General features: G+C 28.0%; 1 protein-coding gene across 1 annotated transcript; it reads right to left on the reverse strand.

Moving 5' to 3' along the window:
• Positions 1-4,804: 4,804 nt before the first annotated feature.
• LOC145834252 (DGAT1/2-independent enzyme synthesizing storage lipids-like) lies at positions 4,805-27,140 on the reverse strand. The gene is made up of 9 exons (XM_082941631.1): positions 27,015-27,140; positions 25,038-25,247; positions 16,385-16,555; positions 14,598-14,696; positions 14,307-14,398; positions 13,019-13,082; positions 7,984-8,123; positions 5,161-5,224; positions 4,805-4,935 (listed from the first exon to the last, which is right to left on the reverse strand). The coding sequence occupies exons 1-9, from the start codon at positions 27,121-27,123 to the stop codon at positions 4,841-4,843; spliced, it is 1,044 nt and encodes a 347-aa protein (XP_082797757.1). The 5' UTR covers positions 27,124-27,140; the 3' UTR covers positions 4,805-4,840.
• Positions 27,141-27,873: the final 733 nt, after the last annotated feature.

A 27,873-nucleotide genomic window follows, 5' to 3' on the forward strand; every position in this document is an offset into this window, starting at 1 on the left:
CAAAAAAAAAGTTACATAAAAAATTTCGTCCTAGGACCTGGTACACGAAGAAACCTTTTTGGTTATTGTAGCATAAGTTCTGTTTATTTATAGGTTTTTAGATAATTTAAGTTATTTGTAAATCATCGTTTATAAATTTAAGTACTACTAAACTATTTGTTTTGTTAATTTGTTCAATCAAAGTTTATAATCTTTAAGTTAACTAAATGAAATATTAAGAGTATTAGAAGTTTTCGTCTTTATTTTCATTAAGTGTTAAACTACCAAACAATCTGCTACTACTTATAAAACTTATAAGTTATTTATACAGCAAAACTATAATTGATAATACAAAATTAATGATATAAAAAGAGGTTATTAAACAAATTCGCAAGATACAAAAACTAATAAGTAATAAAAAGTTGTCTTTTTTTAAAGAGAAAAGTAAAAAACGTTATTAGTTAAAATGAGAGCTTTTATATTTTTTTACTAATACAATCAACGTAAAAAACATAACTCATCAGTTGTTTGATTTCTAAAGTATTTTTTTTATGTAAAATGTACTGTTTATATTTAAATTAGTTCTCTATGGAACGACAAAAAAGCGCTTTAAATAGTTTGTTATAATACCTAGTAAACGAGCAAACCTTTCTGTTGTCGACCCGTATATTACTTAGATACAGTTTAACGTATTTTTCTTGTAAAAAAACTTATACAAAAATCGATTTCAATACTGCATAGTTTAGCCTAACATGAGAATCTTTTATACACAAAGATATATCTTAATTTTCTGACTAGTAAAAATTTTTATCCTAATGATTTTTAAAGCTTAAGTAGAAACATACTTAGTTTTTAGGAATATTTAAGTATTCTTCTCATTGCTTACTAATAAAAATTTTACATAATTTTAATTTAACAAATTAACAATAAATTTATAAATTTTCATTAAGAAACCAAAAACTTAATTAAGCAAGTTTATTTTCAAACCGTAGTTATTTTAAAACCAAGTTAGTTTTCTTGCAAGGTAAAATCTCAAAGTGACACAAAGATATTTTCTTACAAAAGTGTATATAAACTCTTGTATATATTTTGGTTATCAAGTCATATACCATATATACAGTTTAAAGTTTTGTCTAAAATAGTTTCTGAACGCTTTTTTTTTTGTCGATAAATAAACAATTTGCTTGTAGGATAAGCAAAGTGTAGTTTATGGGATATTATAAGTCTCACAAATACCCTATTTTACTTATTTGTTGATGTGACAAAATGTAGCTCGTAAAAAAATTCTTCGAATGGTTCTAGGCAAAAGTTTGAATTCAAATCAGACCAAGTTTATTATTTTGATCAATTTAAGATTTAATCCCAAGATATATTTCATACTTAACCTAATACCTGCACTAAGTTTTAAAATTTGCTTAATTTTTATATTTTTTTAAAAGTTGCGCATTTACAAGGTTATATCATAGAAAATGAAAGATACTAAGTTTATAAAAAAAAGTTTTAAAACCAACTTTAATACTTAATTCGTGTTTTTTAATACAAAAAGAAAAATGCAACTAATATAACTTAAAATTGCATAACTTAGTACATTGCTATATATCTAAATATGTTTTTTTTTTGTATAAATAAAAAAATCTTTGATAACATCTAAAAGGTTGGCAGATCATTAAATTGTCATAAATCACAATAAACTTCTTTAATTTATTTAAAACTTTAGCTTGTGTTCAAACTTTTTTACGAAGTCAAAATTAATATGGAACAAGAATATTAAAGCTAGTTCGTGTGTGGTTCGCTTAGAACTTTTTAAATATTAAGGCAAACTTTGCTTTATAAACTTATAAAAATAGTACTAGTTAAGTGTTTTTATGAGGTATGTATGTTTTCAGACACATTTAAAAGTTATTTTTGATTGAAAATTAACTTCTTCTATTTTTGACTCATAATGTAACACATCCGTTTATGCATTAAAAATTCAGAACCTTTGTTTATACGGGTTATAATTTAAAATATATGGGTTTAAATAACAGACCGGTCGGATAAAAACTTCAGTATTGCAATCAAGTTTCTATACTTTTCAATACTTCCTTATTTTCTAAATATTTTTATAGAACTTAATACTTTCAGTTAGACTTAGGTTTTTTGAGTTTGCAACAACTGATTGTGAGTTCACACTGTGGCAGTGATCACATGATTGAATTGTTGATGTGTTTTTACTACAGCGTTGGCAAATACTAGCTTGGGAGTTTGAGCTTCATGATTTTCCCACACTTTGTGGTTTTTAGTGTTCAGATTTCAACTTTGTGGGTTTTTGCCAAATGACGTGTCATCAAGAACACTTTTCAACAGTTGAACATATAGTTTATTTATTTTTTAGTTAGTTTAGTGTTCATTTTTAAGAGTATTTGGAATTACAGGTGATGACAAATTGCTTGAATTTAAAAAAACGTTTTTTGTTGTATAGGGATAAGTAAGATTGATGATTTTTTACTGTAAAAAAAGATTCTAAGTGTTAATCTGTTTCAGTTATTGACGACCATTTTTATACAAAAAAAAAATCTTTTAATTTAGTTAAATAACTTTTAGGTAAAAGCATATTTTGTATTTAAATGTATACGACCAAGCGGTGTTTGAGACTTTGCCAAAATATTCAACAAAAATTGCAATTTTACTACTTTCTATGAAGTTTTTAATGTTAACTGGTATTTTAACAAAATTAGGAATTTAAAACCTTAAATACTAAAAGGTTATTATTTTAATTGAAGAAGTTTAGTATGTTAGTAGTTTTTTTACTTTTCTTTTTTTAAAATAACCTTGCAGTAAAGAAAGTAACAAGTTTAAGTCAATAATTTTTACTCATTTTTCTCTGATTTTAAATAAATAGTTGCTCCTTACTAAGTATTGTTTTTTACAGAACATAGAAATTTAATACTTATATGTGGAGTGTAGCTTAAAATAATCTTGCTGAATGTAAAACTCTTTTAGTTGAAAAAAATCTATCTGAAGATTGAAGAAAAGGGTTTGATGGCATTAGTTTGGAGTTTTACAGTTCAATTAATATATATATCAAATATAACAAGATTGGTTTTAGACGTGAAATTTTGTTATCATATTTCAAAAGTTATCATATGTGTTTCTAATAAGTACAAATAAATAATTATCACATACTACTTGTTTAGTTAACTTATTTTCTAATAAATATCTTAATAATACTATAAAAAGAGAGAAATAATGTTAAGCTTTCTAACAACCTGAAAAAATTATTTAAAACCCAAAAAATAATACAAATAAACGCATTCTTCAAAGTTAAGTTACAATACTTAGTGTAATTTGAAATTATAGATTTTGAAACTCTGTAGATGGTAAAGATTAAAAAACTAATATTTAAAACATACTAATTTTGTATAGTTTTTAATTTAATCTTTAACATAGATAAAACATCTTAGAAAACTATACTTTATAATTTTTCTGGTTTTGTATTTTAAAGACCAAATGTACTAATCAATCACATAACCATCAACATAAATAAAGTAATAAGTTCGATATATTAAACTTAAACAAACATAACTAACAAATTGTAAGTTTGCAGGGTTGCCAAATGTTTTTGGCAAGTTTTTTCCAAGGTTTCAAAATCTCTTCCAGGTTTTTAAACTTCAAGTTTGACAGTATATTTTAGTTTAAAAGCAAGTTTAAGGTAAAAAACTTTTTAAAAAGTATAACAATATTTAAAAGATAATTTAAAGTTACTTTAAATGTGTGTTTTTATAAAAAAAAATTTGATTTTTGATGATGACAAAAAATTTTATCTATACAATAAATATTTCGTGTAAAGTCAAAATTTACCATGTACTTAACATGAAAAAGTTGTTAAAAATTCCAGATTTTTTTCAAAATTTTTCAAATTATAGGTTTTCCAGGTTTTTTAGCCTAAATTGTCAAGTTCCAGGTTTTTCAGGATCTAAGGTTTTTTAGCAACCCTGAAGTTTGGTTTAAAGAGAATACAATAAAACCTTTAATTACATAATTATAATACCATAAATATTAAAATAAAATTATAAAAACTTCCTATCATTTTTGTAATCTCATAAAAATTTTTGGCTCCAAAATGATACGAATAAAAAAAAGCTAACTATTCCACCAAGCATAAAAATTATTAAAAGAATTAAAAAATACAACAAAAGTATTGTAAAATTCAAAAAATATTGGCAGTTTAAAACGTATTACTTTGAATTAGTTTTCAAAAAAAAAGCATTAAGTTTTACAGGTTTCGAAAAAATCAAATGTATCTTTTTATCTAGGTAATTTTCAAAATAAAAGCAATAAAAATTAAAACTTAGTCGAGATATAGAATGATAAACAAAAAAAACATTTACAAAATAATCCAATATTTTTACTTTTATCAAACTTTGCATCCTAAGTCGAAAGATATGCACTTTTTTGGGAAATAAATAAATTGCAAATGTTTTAGATATAAAATCGACTTCAAAAGCAGCTAAAAAATAAGCTTTTTAAAAAAGTGCATACTTACAAAATGTTGAAAATAAGCTTAAGAAAATATTAAATTTATTGCTAATAATAAAAGCTTATTGTTCTATTAATTAGGCTTTTAATTATTGGAATTCTTTGTTTTAAAATGTGCTAAAACAAAAAAGATTATAAGTAGAATCGTCATGATTAAACTTAAAAAGTTCACATCGATTAAAATAAGTTAATTTATTCATGTGTAAGTTCTTTTATGTACTCACTACAAAACAAAAAACAGTAAAAAATTAAATAAAAAATAAATTATTTTCAAAAAGAAACACCTATGATCTAAATGACTTTTATACACGCCATTAATATTTATTTTTGTACCAATCTTTTATTATAGTTCTTTCAAATTGCCATTGTTTAGTAATGTTTCAATTTCAGTATTTTCATCAGTATTGTATTTTTTACTCACAAATCTTTGATACAGACCTTTAAAGAATAATTTATTACAATTATTATTTTAATGACAAATTCTTGTAATAAACAAACATAATATTATCATTTATTACTTTACTGATATTAATCTGGTACAAACCTAAACAAAGTTATTATGAACATTACTTAATTTTATTTTACTGATATATACTTTTTTAAAACTTCACAAACTATATGTTAATGTTATTTTTAATTTCGTAATAAATCTGTTATACTAACCTTTTAAAATACTTGGTTTCGGATCTTGATATTGTCTTATCATTGTTTGTAAAGCTCTTTTTGTCTGTTTAATTGAATATGTATTTAGTCATGTAAGTTAAATAGTAAGTCTTAGTTATCTTTATAGAAAATTAAAGTTTAAAATTTTTTAAATTAAAAATAACTTTTTTTTTAAACGTTATGGTAACAGATTAATTAACATCACAAGTTTTCAAATAAATTAACAACCTACAAACATATGAGGATCTTTATTTAATTTAAAAAAATAATTTAACTTTTTAGTACTTTCAAAAAGATTATTATAAAAAATTTAAAGGTTTAAAAAAAATAATTATTTAATAAAAAAAAAACTTCATGGATAAACACATGATTTCAACTTGGTTTATACTTAAAAACATTAAACTGAATTAAGGAATTAAATAATCTCGTATTTAAGTTGCCTACCAAATTAGTTTATCTCAATTCTATTGAAATTAAAAAATACAGTCAGAGTTATAAAAATTGATTAAAAAAGGCTAATTTTATTAGTCTTAGCTAAAAATATTACATTTCATTCACAAAAAGTCAAGTACAAAAAAAATTAATCGATGTTTATGAGTAATACTATGCGTAAGTATGGTTATTTATAGATTACAAAGTAACTGCTGTATAAAATCATATTTAAAATATAAACCAGTGGTTCTATAAAAAATGTGCACTTTAAAATCTCATAATAAAATTTTGTGTATACTAACTATAAAACTTTGCAAATAATTGAAAAAAAAAAAGTTTTTCGATTTAGAATATAAAAGTTATCAGAAAGCAACTTTATTGCTTCTGTAAAAATTGATCCTTGTTAAAATAGATTCTAGTGCTCATTAAAATTAATGCCACCTCTGAGAAAAACTGATTTGAATAATAAAGTAATACGTACAAATATTTATAACTACAATATAAATATATAAAAATTATTAACTATTGATAAATTTGGACTACAATATTTCTTTTCTAAAAAATAATTATTAAAAAAAAAAACTTCATGGACAAACACATGATTACAACTTGGTTTATACTTGAAAACGTTAAACTACATTTAGGAATTTAATAATCTCATATTTAAGTTGCCTACCAAATGAGTTTATCTCAATTCTATTAAAATTAGAGCTAAAAATACAGTCAGAGTTATAAAAATTGATTAAAAAAAGGTGAATTTTATTAGTCTTAGCTAAAAATATTACATGTTATGAACATTTCATTCACGAAAAGTCAAGTACAAAAAAAATTAATCGACGTTTATGAGTAATACTATGCGTAAGTATGCTTATTTATAGATAACTGTATAAAATCATTTTTAAATATACACCAGTGGTTTTATTAAAAAGCTGTGCACCGTAAAATATCAAAAATCAAATTTTGTGTATTCTATATAAATGAGCAACTTTTTTTTAAACTACAATAATTTTATTTAGATTTTTTTAAATATCTGGTTTTTAGTAATATTCCACAATATAGGAACAATATAACATAAGAACCTTTAATACATAAATATTCCAAACTTTTACTAAAAGTGTTTTCAGTAATCATTAAAACTTATGTGCACAGAAAATTAATTGATGCCTACTCTTATAAACACTAATATAAACAATAACATCTTAAATTGACAACTAACAGTAATTTTGGACTAAAATATTTATATGCAGCTAGCAAAGAAATAAAACAACAACTTAATGACAAAACCTGATTTAACTTTATGGTTAACATTATTTTTGTTACGTTTTATTTCAATGTTAAATTCAAAAGGAACTTTTAACAATAAGAAACATCTGTAGGTTTTCATAACATTATCGCTCACATTAAGTTTAGTTGTGTATAAAATAAATTTGTATAACAGTAATTTCAAACATTCAAATTGACACCTACTTTTGTTATCATAAACCAAAAAAAAATTACAAGTACGTTTATTAATATTATACTTTATTATAATTTGACAACAATTTATAACTTAATTACTTATTAAAATAACTTTTAAATTCTTTTGCTTTGTCTGTATTGCAAGTTTTATCTATAAAATATTTCTGATAGTAATTCATTTACATGTATAGATGTATTCATTTTAGTTTATTTCAAAACCATCAAATAAACTCTCAATCCAGGATACTAGAAGGTGAGAATTTTAACTCTACAGAAAAAGTTAACAAAAAAAAGTAGTGAGTATTATAACTTGTTTTTATATTTTTAGTCTTTATTTGATTACTTTAGGATAGGTTGGACCGGAAATTTTTATCAAATTTAAAATCGGGCCCACAAAACATAAAAATACAGCCCGTGAGCATGTAAATCTGGCCCGCTAAGCCAAATTTCGAAACTTGCAATATTTATTTTGGAAATTGAAACGAAGAGCAAAAAAGGTTTATGCAGTTTACGGGAGATTTGAAAGTTATATGATCTAAAGAAAAAAAGTCACTAAGATTAGTTCTTTATCGAAAGCATTTGGATATTTGAGCAACTTTCGTGGACTACATTAATTGAAACGCTCCGGTCCATCAAAGACTACATTTTTCCACATCTGGATTATATCCGATTGAAAAAAATGTCAACCACTACTTTGGAAAATTACCTGAACTGAAACTTAAAAAGAAATGGTTGCAATTGAAATTTTATCTACAAACTAAATTCTCATCGATTAATTTCAGGGCGTCCTTTCTGTTCCTCCACGTGATTATTAATGAAACAATCAAACAAATTAAATAAAAATAAATATTGGTCAATTTCTGTGCTGCCTGCCCAGTTTCCAGTTGGTTATTAATGAAACAATCAAATAAAACAAAAAGTAAATACTCTTACCTCATTAGCTAGTTCGAGTGCTGTCTGCCCGGTCTTCCACGTGATTGGCTGACCGATGTAAGTCGTCATTTTCACCGGGAAACCCCCGTACATGGGAATGCAGGGAAGGCGAAATCTTTCATAAAATCTTCTGACATAACCTGTAAGAATAAAATTTATTTTTTCATTTTAATTAAATCCCCCCATATATAGGCACGCAGGGTTCTTTCATAAATTGTACGGACTATACCTGTGTAAATTAATGCAATGAATAAAATATTATTTATTAATCCCTTATATATTTGCATAAAAAGTAGACAAATTAACTCTTAACTGTTCAAAATATATAATTAAGTGTTTGCTAGTAAAAGATCCTAGTGAAACAAGTTCAATGGAATATAAATAAACACAAATTATACAGTAATCATCCTTTATTGCACCAACATATGTTTCTGTGTGTTAACGAATCAACACTTATTTTTATTTTAATTAAGACATATATACACTTACTTTATATAAAGTGTATATATAAACTTTATTCTATGCTTCTATTCTCTCATTACAGTAATTATTTTTTACAGAACCCAGTTGAAGTGTGTTGATTCGTTGACACACAGAAACATGTGTTGGTACAATAAAGGAATATTACTGTATAATTTGTTTTTATGACAAACTAACTCGTGAATTCTATGTGTAAGAATTGTGAAACAAACAAAAAAGCATTAATATTTTAATTTAAAATAAAAACAACCCCCATATAAAAGCATGCAGGAAGTTTTATCTTTCGTAAATCCTTCTTACTATGCCTGTGATAAATAAAATAAAACATATATTTTGCGCAATAATTGAAACGTTTAAATATCATAAAATTACACAAATAAATCTCACTAGATGAAAATAAAAACAGTTTTATAATATTTTTGCGTGGTACCTGAACAAAATAGTATTAAAAATTTTTATAGTAGCAAGAATTTAAAAAGTTGTTTAGTTCACTAAACATGCGGAAAATAATAAATAGTGTGTCAAAGGTATCTTTTAGTCTAAGCAGTTTATTACTTCATTTTTTTTAATTTAAATGCAAAGGATAAAACATGTGAACTGTTTTTAATATCATGTTAATGATATAATTTTTCAAGTTTAATAAATGTAACTAAAACTTGTTATATATATATATATATATATATCATTAAAACTGTCCGTTATCTTTAGAATTTATTTGAGTTTTGAAAAATTGTCTAAAATATTTTCAATTAAATCTGCATTATGAACCAATAAACTGAAATCAACAAGACATTTTAGTACAAATGACATAAGCATTAGTAAAAACTATCAGGTTAGTATAAACTAACGAATAAAATTATTTTTAAATGTTTATTGCTAAAAACAGCGAACTGAACTAACCAGTTCTAACAAAAATCGATTCAAAATTGCTTTGATGATTTTTGTTTTCACAAGTAAACTTTTTATCCGGTTCTTAATTAAAAATGCAAAAACGCTTTGATCAAATTCAGTTTTAACATAATTTCGAACTACTTTTTTTCAACTGCATAAATTGTTATAGTCAAGTCAAAACCCTTAAGTTATTTTTTTTTAAGTTTAAATGTACAGAATTCAAATGTAGAGTTTTCCACTTATAATGAAGGTTATTTATGACTAAAAATTTCAAAAACTTTCAGTTTTAATACTTCAAAATAGAAATCAATAGAAAAACTATTGAACATTTTAAAACTTTAAAAGCTCTGTAGTATAATAAACCAACTTTACTTTAAAATGATAGTAATTGACTCATAATAAATTATCTTGTCAATTTTAAGGGAAGTCGTAACTTTTAAATACATCTAAAATGTACGTACTTTTGACCTAATACAAACTTTATTTGTTTACCCGTGAATTTAGAAACAGTCAACGTAAGACTTAAAAAAAACAAAAATTAATTGTTTAACTTTTTTAACTAACCGACTAATTAAGATTACTATTTTTTTTAAACTGATCAATAGCATAATAACTATATTTATATCAACTATTTTTGAAATATTATTAGCTCTATTAAGATTTAAAACAAGTTTTTTTATTCGAGGATATTTTAAAATAGAATATGAAACTAACTAAATTTTTCAAAAAAAAAAGTAGATCTTAAAAGTATTCAAAAATAATTGTTTAATCGATTGGTTTTAAACATAGTTCTCTTAAACATTAAGAAACTTAAAACTTTAAGAGACACATTAAACCAAAACACTCAATTACTAAAATACAACTAAATTTAATAACATAAAAGTATTTTAGACCAATAAAAACTTTTTTTACCTAATTGTCACAAAATAAATTACTAGTTTTAATTCTTTAAAATCTAATATTTAATTAAACAATTTTATATCAAACAATTACTGGTTCTGACTTGTTACTTGTAAAGATAAATTCTTAATTAAAGGGAGTTTTTAAATGGTAGTAAATTTTTTCAGCTGCGATTTTAAATAAAATAGATTACCTTTTGTACTTTTTTGATGTTATTTTAGTGCTGTTTTATTCTTAACGTCAAAATTTTAACTAAAAACTAAAGTTTGTAAAAAAAATTGTCTTAAACATTCAACATATTAGTTAATAAACAAATATACAATCATAAAAACACTATTACCAAGTATCTAACTGAAAATAAAATAACGTTTAATTATGTTTAAGTATTTAATAATATAACAACAAGCTAAAAACTAATAAATCTTTGTACGGTTTTAAATAAACTACAATAAATAATGATAAAAATTTAAAATAATGATAAATAATTATAACTTAATCACGTGTTTATCAAAATCTAAAACGTACACTGTAATAAAAACTGGGTTGTAGATTAATGAAGTAAACTGTAGAAAAGTAATAAAACTAAAAATAAAACGAAACGTAAAATTATTGAAAAGTAGAAAAATATCAGTTTTAGAATAGATGAAAAAAAATCAAAGTTCTTTAAACATGTAGTAAATAAATAAAAATACGATGGTTTAAATAAATTACAAATTTTTTTCAACATTGTACAACATTATACTAAAAAAGTGCTATGATAAAAATAAATTTCATATAAAACTTGGTTTCATCAAAAAGAAATGATGATAATATACATCTTACATGTTCAAGTTTTGGTTAATTCAAAATAGAAAGTAGAAAACTAAAAAGTAAACATAAAACATATAACAAACAAAAGATAATTTTAAATAAAAACTATTATAAGTAAACCATTTAGTAAAAATTGAATGAAAAGCATCTTTTATTTCTAATGAAACATGTAAATCATTTCAAACAAGGTAAAGATCAAAAGTTAAATTTGCAAAGTTACATACTTTTAATATAAACAAATGCAAGGTTAATTTAGATCAGAGAAATAAAACAGAACAATTAAAAACAACAAGGTCAAATTCGTTCATAATTAAATTGTGATGAATATTAAACCATGCAATTATGAAAGGCTGTCAATATAAAACTAATTTATATTGATTTTATTACTACCTTCACTTTTAAAAGCTTGCATAGTTAAACTTAATTAATATGGATTTTTACAGACTGCTTCACTGATAGTTTAACAAAAAATCAAATTCAAATCAATAATTTTACATAGTTTGGTTAAATAACAAGTTTTTTAAGGCTCATGGTTTTTTATATTTATTCATAAAATTATAATTGTTTATTTATAACTTCATTACATTACTTTTCAAGATTTTGAAGCCTTTAAAACTAGTACTTTTTGATATAAATTTTTATTTTCATCATAATTATATCAAATTATATAATTTATCATATGCAAATTGTATTACATTTAACATTTATAAATATAATTTTAACTATAACAAACGTGATTAAGTCATGAGATAGTAGACAGATTTTCTCATTAATATTCACATATAAAGTTGTAAGTAGTTTTTATTGCAACTTTTTTTTAATATTTAAATTAATGTTGATTAAAAAATTTATCTTTTAGAAATCATAAAAATTTATAAATATATACCTCCTGTAAAATAATAATACTATTGTAATTTGAAACATTAAATTTTTTAACTTGCATTTACTAAATTTAAAACTAAAAATCAAACTATTACTAAACTAAAATAATTTACCAACTTTAAGACTTGGTAGAGTAGAGCTTTCTTTGTACTTTTATGCATTAAAATTTAAAATATTAGCATAAAAACTTATATTAGCTACAAAAATACAATCTTAATATTAAATTTTAAATAATCTGGTAGTAATAATCAAAAATTAACTGCTATTTTCGAAACACTAATAAAAACATATTGAACTTATATAAAAGTATAAATTTCAAAAGTAAAGCAATAACATATATCAAAGCTGTAAAAAATAATAAAGTTAGACTGCCACACATAAAATCTAAATTAAGCAAAGCAAGATTGTATAAAAATACAAGTTAATCTTAATTTTATAATTTTTACAAGTAACTTGAAGTAAATAATGAAGAAAAATGCCATATTGTAAAGTTTCAGCATTATAGATATAAAAATCATTTAACTGAGTAAATAAAACATTAACTAATAATTTTTTTGTTTCTTATATATACCAACTAAAATTAATCACTGCGTTTTATTGTTTTGTATCAGTTATAATAATGGTTATAATAACTAAAATTGAACACAGCTACATTTGAAAATTGTCAACTAAAATTGACAGCATATTTTATTTAAACTAAAATAACTAACTGCTGGTTTGTCCGAAGTAATTTAGAATTAATAAAATTAAATAATTTTTATTATTATTAAAAATAACTAACTGTTAGTTTGTCCGAAGTAATTGAAAACTAATTATATTAAATAAATATTATTTAAAATAAAATAACTAACTGTTGGTGTGTCCGAAGCATTGAAAATAATATTATTAAATAATAACTATTTTAGTTAAAATAAAATAACTAACTGTTGGTGTGTCCGAAGCATTGAAAATAATATTATTAAATAATAACTATTTTAGTTAAAATAAAATAACTAACTGTTAGTTTGTCCGAAGTAATTGAAAATTAATAACATTGAATAATAATTATTTTATTTAAAGTAAAATAACTAACTGTTAGTTTGTCCGAAGTAATTGAAAGCTTGCCGGCAGTTTTCAGTGAACATTGGCAAAATTGGCTGAAAAAAATTGAGAGATTATTTTAGAATTGTAAAATGAAATAAAAAAGCCCTTAATAAGTAAAATACTAAGAACAGTAAGTGATTTTGAAAAAAAACTTTAATGAAATAAATTTAATAAACTGTTGTTGAATAGTTTAAAAACAGAAATTTTAAAATATAAAACTTTTTTACAAATAAAACGTACTTAAATCGTATTATAAATTACACCATGAATAAAATAAAAGCGTTGAGTTTGTGTAAATCTTAAAAGATTTTAATCAAAGCCAACAAAATTGAATATTTGTGTTTATTGTGGTAACTTCTTAAGAGACTCATTCAAGCATGTAACCACAAATAAAAAACAAAACATTTTTCAATTTTAGATTTTATTTTTTATTATGATATTAGTTTAAAAAATACTTAATACAACAAAGTAATGAGACTAATTATTTTTTTAGTATTAACTGCTTTTACATCAATTAAAAAACAACAAAAATAGTTGAATTAATTACGAGATGGATATATTAAAAATATTTATAAAAATAACATGTTGTTTTTTGAACCAGACGTTTATTTTAACATACTACAAAATGTTATAAAAAATATTTTTCCATGTTTCCATCATTTTAAAATGAGATTTCAATAAAAAACAAGCCCATTATAACTTTTAAAACAACTCATCACTTTAATAACAGTAAACCCTAAACAAAAGTATTTTCTACATGGATTATACTTTTACCATCATATAAAAGTAACTAATCAATCTGGTCGCAACTTTGAACACCATATAAAAAACACGTATTATTTCAATTTTTCTTGGGACCATATCCATCTCATTATAATTTTTATCATTAATAACAAGTTTTAGGGAAATGTTTAAATGTTGTTTTTTAATCATATTTACTGGATGTATTACGATTTGAATTCTGATAATTCTGTTTGTTCCAAATATCTTTTAATATATTATTTTTATTTTTTTGGACCATTATATTACTTACTATTCGGATTTTTTTTATACATATAATTTTTTGAATTATGAATAACTTTTTGAGATGATTCCAAGAAAGTTTTTACAAGAGTTAGATTCGTAATGATACTAAATATCAATGGTGTACTACGTGATAAAGCATTTTTTACAAGTCGACATAAACTTTTTTTTGGGCTAACTTTTCAATTAATTCATTTAAATTTTAACAAATCACATTAGCACCTTTACTAATTTAACTGTTTAATTTAATTTACCACATTAGCTTCAATCGCTGCTTTAGCGAATCCACACCTTTCGCCCCAAACAAGATTGTATTTGTCACTGAACAGAGCCTCTCTCAGACCTCCTGAGAATTTGTTTAAATTATTAATCAATAATAAGAACCTGAAAACTTAATTAAGTTGTAAAAATAAAATACCTAATTTAATTGCTTTAATTGGTTTATAAATTAATTCAAATATTTATCAATAATGAACAATCTGAAACAATTAAAAAGACATTTTATGAACTACATTTTAATTTTATGTATATCATAACTTTAGAACCTGGCGCAACCGACACAATTTCGCCTTCCTTCAAAAATTTCACCACCACTTCTCTCGGTCCTGGGAAACTCCCCCAATATGCAAAAAATTTTGCCAGGCCTGAAAAAACGTTGAAAATTAATGATTTGTAAAGATGTATTCATTTTGAAATTTTCAAGAGGTTTGAAAATGAAATCAGAAAACTTACTATTAAAAGACTAAATACCTTTTATTGTTAGAACAAAATTTCAAATTAAAACTTTTATGATGATAACTCCAAAAAAATGCTAAGTGACTTTAAGATTGATAATAAAAACGTTTTGCTTTTTTTATGCTTCTTCATTAAACTAGCATTATAAAAGTTTAAAAACTTAGTTTTTTTCTTAACGAAATACAAAACTTTGTAACTGACTTTTTAATTATGAATCTTTTTTGGATAATGTTACTTAAGTTGGTTATTTTTCAAACTGTTAAAATTATTTTCATTTGAGTTTCGATAGACTATACTTTTAGACTGATACATGATGCTTGGTAATAAACAATGAAACTTGTTTTATGCAGAAATTTTATTTTTTTATTGAATCAGTTTATTAAACTAAAGTATTTTACGGATGAACGAAAAAGTAATTTAACTTTTATCACAACTTTGAAAACTGGTTGAAAATATTTTATTTTAAACTCTAAAAAACATTAATCGAGAATTAAATGCTGCATTTAATAGCTCTACATAGTGCATAGTAAATGAAATTTCGACAGGCTTTTTCAAACTAAATGATAGGATATAAGAAAACTAAAGTTTTTAAAATATATTTACATAAACTTCAAAAAAGAAGTAGATAAAACAATTATCTATTTGTACAAGGATGTTAGACTGTAAAAATACAATAAATATTTGTTTTATGTATTTTTATTGTTCACTTGCTTTGTTTTAATAAGCACAGCAATGACTTTGTGAATTAACAAAAGATAACACAAAAACACAGCTGTTTTAAACTTTGTTTTCAAGGTGAAATTATAAAAAAAAATCTTTCAAAGTTATTATTAATCACTTGTATTAAAATTTGAATTCAATTGAGTTGACTGATTGTGAATACGATTATTATATAAAAAATATTTCATAAATTTTTATCTTTTAGTAGTGACACAAAGTAACTTAACGGTTAATTATTATGAACTTTATCAATATAATTTTAATTAAAAAATTTTTGTTGTTCTGATTAAATGTTTGTATAACAAATGAGACAACAGTAAAAGCAATAAAAAACTTCTCATCTAAATTTTAAAAAGTTAAAAACTTTGTTTAATCATTTCTAAAAACCTATTATGAAAATATTTTAATTGGTTTTGTGGTAAAATAAATGCTCTAACTGAATATACTCAGCAAATCATTAAACCTGCATAACTAATAAAAAACATCTTTTTATTCAAAAACGTTTTACTTGAAAGTCAATTATATGTAATTTAATTGTGATTGTACCTTCTTTTTTTAGCTTAAGTAAATAGTTTTTAAAATAAACTTTAGCCTTGCAAGTTTTAGCACAAAATTATTTTTAATAGTAAAATTGTATCATTAACACCAAAGATCCTAAAAACAACTGAACATACTCAAAAATACAAACCTAACTTAATACTGAATATAGTAAACATTTTAACTAAACAATAAAAAAAATTACCAACAACACTTAAATATATTTTAAATTACAAATGTTAATTGTATGTATAATCATTTTTCACAAAAATATACATAATAATTACAAAACACTTATTATGCGTATACTCTGAAAAACACATTTTAATTATCAAATAACCTGGAACTTTCAACACGAAATTGTCCACAATTGACTTGCAGGTCTGACCCTTGGCCAAATACAAATTAGCGAGCAAGTAGTACAAATCCAGGGGTATGGCTCCGTGGTAATACACTAGCAACGCACCCTGACCTTTTTCAGGTATGTTTTCCATGCCTTTCACTTCATAATCTGTTTGAATATATATATTAAAATTTTTAATATTTTTAAATTATAAACTTATAAATTTTCCAGGTATATTTTCCATACCTTTTACTTCGTAGTCTGTTAATTCATTTATTTAGTTTAACTACCTACATATTTGATTATTAAATGATTGGTTCTGAAGTTTTCAAAAAAAAAATCATAAAAACTAAACAATACAGTTACACAAGTGCAAACTTAATTAAAATATATTATAATTTATGTGATATCTATATAAAAAATACGTGCAAATTTTCTATTGTTTTATATACCTAGTTTTATTGGGATGCACTGGAAACAATTCATCCCACTAAAAACAGTTAAGGGTATAGGGGGGACAAATTACTTTTTTTGCAATTTGATCTTATTTTTTAGAGTTTTAACGAAGCTACAAGATGCTTTTTATAGATTTTAAAAGTTCAAAATAATTTTTAAGATATATCAGGCCAAAGTCTGAAGCAACAATAGGTTCTTTATGGGGGGGGGGCGAAAACTAAAACGGCAAAAAAAGACTACTTCACTAAAAATCTATCTTCTTTGAGATAAGTAGCTCAAACTTGCAGGAAATGTTCCTTGCAATATTTAGAAAATTCTGTTGGAATAAAATTTGAAAATATTAGAAAAAAAAACTCCCCTATGCCTTTAAATAAATAAAACAATAAATAAACTTGCACTCTAAGTGTTTTATAATAAACTGTTTAAAGCTAATAAATTGTTGCCAGCATTTTATTGTCAAATGCTTTAATAATACAAAAATAAATTAAGATTACTTATATATAAAACTAAACGAGGATGTAAAATAAAACTAGTTTGAAAAATATAACATTACACAAACTGAACTTGAAATTATTCTACTTGTTTACTTTGTATTAAATTAATATATAAACTTTTGTTAGGTTTTACTAACATGTACTAAACACAAGCTTTTTATTATGAAATATTTTAAAAATTAAAGTATACATAAGAATTTTTATTTTCTACTCTCTTTTAATCATATAAGTATTAGTATCTAATATATATAACATATGCATATTATATAATTTTTTAGCTTATTTAACATAAGTTTGTTTTAAAAATTAATTTGTCATAATCAACGTTTTAAAATTTTTTCAATATATTTTCAGAACTGGTAGGTAGCAAAAAATTACTAAGCTGAAAATATTTTCCTACATCTTGTTTTTTTTAACTAGTGTTGAATATATTAAACTTGTTTTGCAATTTTTAAGTTTGTATCACTTTATAAATTTTCATCTGTGCGTGTACTTTTATTAAGAGCAGTTGGAAGGCATCAAGTATGATTCCATTTTATTTCTATTTTGTATTAATATTTTTTAACTATATAAAGAAACTACCTATGTCACATAAACCATCCAAATAATAGATATTGATACAGTGTAACAAACTAACTGTACCTATGTAAAAGCAAGTAGATTTGCAGAAACGTACCAAGGTACATCTCTGATACAGTATAACCCACAAACTAACTGTACCACACAGACCCGTGACCTGCCCACAAAGTGGTGACAATTCTCCGGTACATATAATAAACAAACTAACTGTACCACACAGACCCGTGACCTGCCCACAAAGCGGTGACAATTCTCCGGTACATATAATAAACAAACTAACTGTACCACACAGACCCGTGACCTGCCCACAAAGCGGTGACAATTCTCCGGTACATATAATAAACAAACTAACTGTACCACACAGACCCGTGACCTGCCCACAAAGCGGTGACAATTCTCCGGTACATATAATAAACAAACTAATACCACACAGACCCGTGACCTACCCACAGAGCAGTGACAATTCTCCGATACATATAATAAACAAACTAACTGTACCACACAGATCCGTGACCTGCCCACAAAGCGGTGACAATTCTCCGGTACATATAATAAACAAACTAACTGTACCACACAGACCCGTGGCCTGCCCACAGAGCGATGACAATTCTCCGATACAATATAATAAACAAACTAACTGTACCACACGGATCCGTAACCTGCCCACAGAGCAGTGACAATTCTCCGATACATATAATAAACAAACTAACTGTACCACACAGACCCGTGACCTGCCCACATAGCGGTGACAATTCTCCGGTACATATAATAAACAAACTAATACCACACAGACCCGTGACCTGCCCACAGAGCAGTGACAATTCTCCGATACATATAATAAACAAACTAACTGTACCACACAGATCCGTGACCTGCCCACAAAGCGGTGACAATTCTCCGGTACATATAATAAACAAACTAACTGTACCACACAGATCCTGACCTGCTCACAAAGCGGTATACAATTCTCCGGTACATATAATAAACAAACTAACTGTACCACACAGATCCTGACCTGCTCACAAAGCAGTATACAATTCTCCGGTACATATAATAAACAAACTAACTGTACCACACAGATCCATGACCTGCACACAGAGCGGTATACAATTCTCCGGTACATATAATAAACAAACTAACTGTACCACACAGATCCTGACCTGCTCACAAAGCAGTATACAATTCTCCGGTACATATAATAAACAAACTAACTGTACCACACAGATCCTGACCTGCCCACAAAGCAGTATACAATTCTCCGGTACATATAATAAACAAACTAACTGTACCACACAGATCCTGACCTGCTCACAAAGCAGTATACAATTCTCCGGTACATATAATAAACAAACTAACTGTACCACACAGATCCTGACCTGCCCACAAAGCAGTATACAATTCTCCGGTACATATAATAAACAAACTAACTGTACCACACAGATCCTGACCTGCCCACAAAGCAGTATACAATTCTCCGGTACATATAATAAACAAACTAACTGTACCACACAGATCCTGACCTGCTCACAAAGCAGTATACAATTCTCCGGTACATATAATAAACAAACTAACTGTACCACACAGATCCTGACCTGCTCACAAAGCAGTATACAATTCTCCGGTACATATAATAAACAAACTAACTGTACCACACAGATCCTGACCTGCTCACAAAGCAGTATACAATTCTCCGGTACATATAATAAACAAACTAACTGTACCACACAGATCCTGACCTGCTCACAAAGCAGTATACAATTCTCCGGTACATATAATAAACAAACTAACTGTACCACACAGATCCTGACCTGCTCACAAAGCAGTATACAATTCTCCGGTACATATAATAAACAAACTAACTGTACCACACAGATCCTGACCTGCTCACAAAGCAGTATACAATTCTCCGGTACATATAATAAACAAACTAACTGTACCACACAGATCCTGACCTGCTCACAAAGCAGTATACAATTCTCCGGTACATATAATAAACAAACTAACTGTACCACACAGATCCTGACCTGCTCACAAAGCAGTATACAATTCTCCGGTACATATAATAAACAAACTAACTGTACCACACAGATCCTGACCTGCTCACAAAGCAGTATACAATTCTCCGGTACATATAATAAACAAACTAACTGTACCACACAGATCCTGACCTGCTCACAAAGCGGTATACAATTCTCCGGTACAATATAATAAACAAACTAACTGTACCACACAGATCCTGACCTGCTCACAAAGCAGTATACAATTCTCCGGTACAATATAATAAACAAACTAACTGTACCACACAGATCCTGACCTGCTCACAAAGCAGTATACAATTCTCCGGTACAATATAATAAACAAACTAACTGTACCACACAGATCCTGACCTGCTCACAAAGCATTATACAATTCTCCGGTACATATAATAAACAAACTAACTGTACCACACAGATCCTGACCTGCTCACAAAGCGATATACAATTCTCCGGTACATATAATAAACAAACTAACTGTACCACACAGATCCTGACCTGCTCACAGAGCGGTATACAATTCTCCGGTACATATAATAAACAAACTAACTGTACCACACAGATCCTGACCTGCTCACAAAGCGGTATACAATTCTCCGGTACATATAATAAACAAACTAACTGTACCACACAGATCCTGACCTGCTCACAAAGCGGTATACAATTCTCCGGTACATATAATAAACAAACTAACTGTACCACACAGATCCATGACCTGCCCACAAAGCGGTGACAATTCTCCGGTACATATAATAAACAAACTAACTGTACCACACAGATCCTGACCTGCTCACAAAGCAGTATACAATTCTCCGGTACATATAATAAACAAACTAACTGTACCACACAGATCCTGACCTGCTCACAAAGCAGTATACAATTCTCCGGTACAATATAATAAACAAACTAACTGTACCACACAGATCCATGACCCGCCCACAAAGCGGTGACAATTCTCCGGTACATATAATAAACAAACTAACTGTACCACACAGATCCTGACCTGCTCACAAAGCGGTATACAATTCTCCGGTACATATAATAAACAAACTAACTGTACCACACAGATCCTGACCTGCTCACAAAGCAGTATACAATTCTCCGGTACAATATAATAAACAAACTAACTGTACCACACAGATCCTGACCTGCCCACAAAGCGGTATACAATTCTCCGGTACAATATAATAAACAAACTAACTGTACCACACAGATCCATGACCCGCCCACAAAGCGGTGACAATTCTCCGGTACATATAATAAACAAACTAACTGTACCACACAGATCCTGACCTGCTCACAAAGCGGTATACAATTCTCCGGTACATATAATAAACAAACTAACTGTACCACACAGATCCTGACCTGCTCACAAAGCAGTATACAATTCTCCGGTACAATATAATAAACAAACTAACTGTACCACACAGATCCTGACCTGCCCACAAAGCGGTATACAATTCTCCGGTACAATATAATAAACAAACTAACTGTACCACACAGACCCATGACCCGCCCACAAAACGGTGACAATTCTCCGGTACATATAATAAACAAACTAACTGTACCACACAGATCCTGACCTGCTCACAAAGCATTATACAATTCTCCGGTACATATAATAAACAAACTAACTGTACCACACAGATCCTGACCTGCTCACAAAGCAGTATACAATTCTCCGGTACATATAATAAACAAACTAACTGTACCACACAGATCCTGACCTGCTCACAAAGCAGTATACAATTCTCCGGTACATATAATAAACAAACTAACTGTACCACACAGATCCTGACCTGCCCACAAAGCAGTATACAATTCTCCGGTACATATAATAAACAAACTAACTGTACCACACAGATCCTGACCTGCTCACAAAGCGGTATACAATTCTCCGGTACAATATAATAAACAAACTAACTGTACCACACAGATCCTGACCTGCTCACAAAGCAGTATACAATTCTCCGGTACATATAATAAACAAACTAACTGTACCACACAGATCCTGACCTGCTCACAAAGCAGTATACAATTCTCCGGTACATATAATAAACAAACTAACTGTACCACACAGATCCTGACCTGCTCACAAAGCAGTATACAATTCTCCGGTACATATAATAAACAAACTAACTGTACCACACAGATCCTGACCTGCTCACAAAGCGGTATACAATTCTCCGGTACATATAATAAACAAACTAACTGTACCACACAGATCCTGACCTGCTCACAAAGCAGTATACAATTCTCCGGTACATATAATAAACAAACTAACTGTACCACACAGATCCTGACCTGCTCACAATGCAGTATACAATTCTCCGGTACATATAATAAACAAACTAACTGTACCACACAGATCCTGACCTGCTCACAAAGCAGTATACAATTCTCCGGTACATATAATAAACAAACTAACTGTACCACACAGATCCTGACCTGCTCACAAAGCAGTATACAATTCTCCGGTACATATAATAAACAAACTAACTGTACCACACAGATCCTGACCTGCTCACAAAGCAGTATACAATTCTCCGGTACATATAATAAACAAACTAACTGTACCACACAGATCCTGACCTGCTCACAAAGCGGTATACAATTCTCCGGTACATATAATAAACAAACTAACTGTACCACACAGATCCTGACCTGCTCACAAAGCAGTATACAATTCTCCGGTACATATAATAAACAAACTAACTGTACCACACAGATCCTGACCTGCTCACAAAGCAGTATACAATTCTCCGGTACATATAATAAACAAACTAACTGTACCACACAGACCCTGACCTGCCCACAAAGCAGTATACAATTCTCCGGTACATATAATAAACAAACTAACTGTACCACACAGATCCTGACCTGCTCACAAAGCGGTATACAATTCTCCGGTACATATAATAAACAAACTAACTGTACCACACAGATCCTGACCTGCCCACAAAGCAGTATACAATTCTCCGGTACATATAATAAACAAACTAACTGTACCACACAGATCCTGACCTGCTCACAAAGCGGTATACAATTCTCCGGTACATATAATAAACAAACTAACTGTACCACACAGATCCTGACCTGCTCACAAAGCAGTATACAATTCTCCGGTACATATAATAAACAAACTAACTGTACCACACAGATCCTGACCTGCTCACAAAGCAGTATACAATTCTCCGGTACATATAATAAACAAACTAACTGTACCACACAGATCCTGACCTGCTCACAAAGCAGTATACAATTCTCCGGTACATATAATAAACAAACTAACTGTACCACACAGATCCTGACCTGCTCACAAAGCAGTATACAATTCTCCGGTACATATAATAAACAAACTAACTGTACCACACAGATCCTGACCTGCTCACAAAGCGGTATACAATTCTCCGGTACATATAATAAACAAACTAACTGTACCACACAGATCCTGACCTGCCCACAAAGCAGTATACAATTCTCCGGTACATATAATAAACAAACTAACTGTACCACACAGATCCTGACCTGCCCACAAAGCAGTATACAATTCTCCGGTACATATAATAAACAAACTAACTGTACCACACAGATCCTGACCTGCTCACAAAGCGGTATACAATTCTCCGGTACATATAATAAACAAACTAACTGTACCACACAGATCCTGACCTGCCCACAAAGCGGTATACAATTCTCCGGTACATATAATAAACAAACTAACTGTACCACACATATCCGTGGCCCGCCCATAGAGCAGTGACAATTCTCCGGTACATATAATAAACAAACTAACTGTACCACACAGATCCATGACCTGCCTACAGAGCGGTGACAATTCTCCGGTACATATAATAAACGCACTAACTGTACCACACAGATCCGTGACCTGCCCACAAAGCGGTGACAATTCTCCGGTACATATAATAAACAAACTAACTGTACCACACGGATCCGTGACCTGCTCACAAAGCGGTGACAATTCTCAGGTACATATAATAAACAAACTAACTGTACCACACATATCCGTGGCCCGCCCATAGAGCAGTGACAATTCTCCGGTACATATAATAAACAAACTAACTGTACCACACAGATCCATGACCTGCCTACAGAGCGGTGACAATTCTCCGGTACATATAATAAACGCACTAACTGTACCACACAGATCCGTGACCTGCCCACAAAGCGGTGACAATTCTCCGGTACATATAATAAACAAACTAACTGTACCACACGGATCCGTAACCTGCCCACAGAGCAGTGACAATTCTCCGGTACATATAATAAACAAACTAACTGTACCACACAGATCCGTGACCTGCCCACAAAGCGGTGACAATTCTCCGGTACATATAATAAACAAACTAACTGTACCACACAGACCGTGACCCGCCCACAAAGCGGTGACAATTCTCCGGTACATATATTAAACAAATTAACTGTACCACACAGACCTGTGACCTGCCCACAAAGCGGTGACAATTCTCTGGTACATATAATAAACAAACTAACTGTACCACACAGACCCGTGACCCGCCCACAAAGCGGTGACAATTCTCCGGTACATATAAAAAACAAACTAACTGTACCACACAGACCGTGACCCGCCCACAAAGCGGTGACAATTCTCCGGTACATATATTAAACAAATTAACTGTACCACACAGACCCGTGACCTGCCCACAAAGCGGTGACAATTCTCTGGTACATATAATAAACAAACTAACTGTACCACACAGACCCGTGACCCGCCCACAAAGCGGTGACAATTCTCCGGTACATATAATAAACAAACTAACTGTACCACACAGACCGTGACCCGCCCACAAAGCGGTGACAATTCTCCGGTACATATATAAACAAACTAACTGTACCACACAGACCCGTGACCCGCCCACAAAGCGGTGACAATTCTCCGGTACATATAATAAACAAACTAACTGTACCACACAGACCCGTGACCCGCCCACAAAGCGGTGACAATTCTCCGGTACATATAAAAAACAAACTAACTGTACCACACAGACCCGTGACCCGCCCACAGAGCGGTGACAATTCTCCGGTACATATAATAAACAAACTAACTGTACCACACAGATCCGTGACCCGCCCACAAAGCGGTGACAATTCTCCGGTATACCTCCATGTAGTCCTGGTTGTTGATGGCCTCCAATATTCTGCTTCTCCTCTTGTAGATGTACAGCATGAGTGAGGAGACGTACAGCAAGATGCCGATTATCAGAGGCATGATGACGAAGAGGATGACAAAAGGAGAAAACAGGATCATTTTCCATGCTGAAAACATTTCAAATTAAAATAAACAGATAAATAGTTGAGATAGTTTTTCTGAAAGTTTTAATTTTCTAGCTTAAAATATGTTAAAACGATAACTTTGTTAGTGAATAAGAGAAAAGGATCATGTCACACTATGTTAAAAATATGAACTATAGTTAGATGGTTTAGTAATCTCTTGAATAATTATTTTACATTAAAAAATATATGACTACTTTTTTTAAGTACATACTAGAGACATTGCTTAATTACAACCACTAAATTTTATTAAAATACAATCAAGATTTATATTTTTAGATTTAAAAGATCTTGTTATTAGCTTAAGACAGGGTTTCCCAAAGTGAGCCAAGTGGCCCCCTTTAAAGGGGCCATAGGTTGTAATTTGAAACTTACACTAGATATTCTTGAGTTGCAGATGAAGAGCAAAAATAAAAGTTTTAGGTGTTTTTAAATGGTAGTTTTTTGAGTAGTCTTGTTGGAGATGGCCATAACTTTTTTTAATTTTTTTTAAGGGGGCCATTTGAAAAAAAGTCTGGGAAACCCTGGTTTAAGATAACTAAAAACTACTTTAAGTTGAAGATATAAATCAATAGTACAATTTTAAAGAAATTATAGAACAGTAGATTTGTTCAAGCTGCATACACTTAATTATGGTCAAAAAATATTAATATATTTATAAATATAAAATATCATTTCATACTTTTAGCTTCCATTTAAGAGCTAAAATTAAATTTTTCTAAAAACAAACTTTTAACATCCTATTACCCTATAAAATCAAGACCTTTTGGTAAAGTTTATTAATTATTACTAATAATATCAAATAAGTACTTTTACAGACAACAAGGTTCGTGCGCGAAATTTTTTTCATTTAGCCTGACTGAGACCAATTTAGCCTGACATTTTTCAAAATAAGGAAAATCCCCTTTAGAAGTCATTTTAGATATTGGGGGTCTTGATTGATTGTAGTCTCTAACTTCAACCAGCTTCATCTTGAAAGTATTTTGAGCTTTAAAAATCTGCAAAAAGCAACTCATAGCTTAGTTACAACTCAAAAAATTAAGACTAAATCGTGAGAAGTGATTGACCCCCCTATGCCCTTAACATAACATATTCAGTGATAAGTTTTACAACAAGTGTTATATCTAATCTATTACTAGTGTAAAAATTTAATATACATTACTAAGCACAATTGTTCAATTTAATTAGGCAATAAGTAAACACTATAACCAGAAGATTTAGATTAAAACGACTTACATTGTCGTGTTTTTTTAAAATTTAAAATGAAACCTTTACATGAGTTCAAACAAACAGTTAAGCTGTTTAACTAAATTGTAATCTTCAAACTGTATTTTTTTATTGATTTTTCATAATTATGACGTATATAATCTACTAAAAACAAAATAATGAAGATTCTTTGAAAAATTTTAGAGATTTAACGAAAGGTAAGCTTTTATTTCTACAAACACTGACTGATTTGTCTTTAATATTTAAACATTTATTTAGAAATAAATTAACATCTCAATTTGATCTTGAAAAGATTTCTCAATTTTTTAATCAAAAATTTTCAAGCATTTGAACTGAGAAAAACTGAGATTCTCAAATTTTACAATAAAAAACTGATTTAGCCTGACATTTTTCAACTTTTTTCAAAAAAACTGATTTAGCCTGACTTAGCCTGATTTAGCCTGACGCGCACAAACCCTGAGACAAATAGTATACACTAATTTACGTTCAAAAAAAGTTAAAAATATTTACAAGTAAAACTCTCACCTGGAACATAGTAGTCAAGAAGATCTGAGAACCAATCCAGATATGCAAAAACTTCTAAAATTAAACTTTTAATAAATGTGTATATGCAACTTAAAATCGACTCCACCATGTTATTTATTTTATATATATGTTCTGAAAGTTGTTGTAAAGTACTTTGTAAAAAATATATAAACTATAACAAGGACTTTTAGGAAATTAGAATAACATTTAAAACAGCATCATGCAATATTTATAATAGGTAAAACATAAATGCATAACCACATTATGATTTGCTTAACAAAATATATTTAAAGCAGAAGAAATAACTAATTTTTGAAAAAAGCTTGAATAAAAATCATAACTTTAAAAAAAAAATCAAGTTTTTAACTTTGATATATGAAAGCTTTAGCAAAATTATAGTTTAAATTCTTTAAAAATTTTATGAAAATAACTACAAAGCTATTTAATTTAAGTTTTAATAAACAACATACTTACATATGCCTTTTTAAAGGTAAATAAAAGTTTAGTTTTTAAATAACTTATAAAATATTTTCTACTAAAACTTATTTAATTAACTATTTCAGATTTACAATTTAATCATAAGGCAGAACATACAACATTATCAAATTTTTCAACATCTATAATGAACTGTATATTTAAAATTTTAGTTTGAGTATTTTTTTCATTTTAGTATTGTACTATTTTAAGAAGAAGAATAACTTTCAAACTTATACTAACTTTACCACCATATCAAACAAATTTTCAAAAAATAATTAAAATAAGAAATCAAAAGAACCAATATTGAAATCAACATGTTAATTTTTTTCACCTAACATAAATATATAAAATAAATATATAAAAAAATATTATTACTCTTAGA

Source organism: Thalia democratica, chromosome 4 (genome assembly GCF_965202585.1).
Source record: "Thalia democratica chromosome 4, ktThaDemo2.hap1.1, whole genome shotgun sequence".
NCBI lineage: Eukaryota > Metazoa > Chordata > Thaliacea > Salpida > Salpidae > Thalia > Thalia democratica.

Coding starts and splice junctions, on each gene's coding strand:
- LOC145834252 (XM_082941631.1), bottom strand. CDS start 27,123: ATGGTGGAGTCGATTTTAAGTTGCATATACACATTTATTAAAAGTTTA. Junction 14,697..16,384: donor TTTCGTGTTGAAAGTTCCAG/GTTATTTGATAA, acceptor ACGTTTTTTCAG/GCCTGGCAAAATTTTTTGCA. Junction 13,083..14,306: donor CAGCGATTGAAGCTAATGTG/GTAAATTAAATT, acceptor AATTTTTTTCAG/CCAATTTTGCCAATGTTCAC.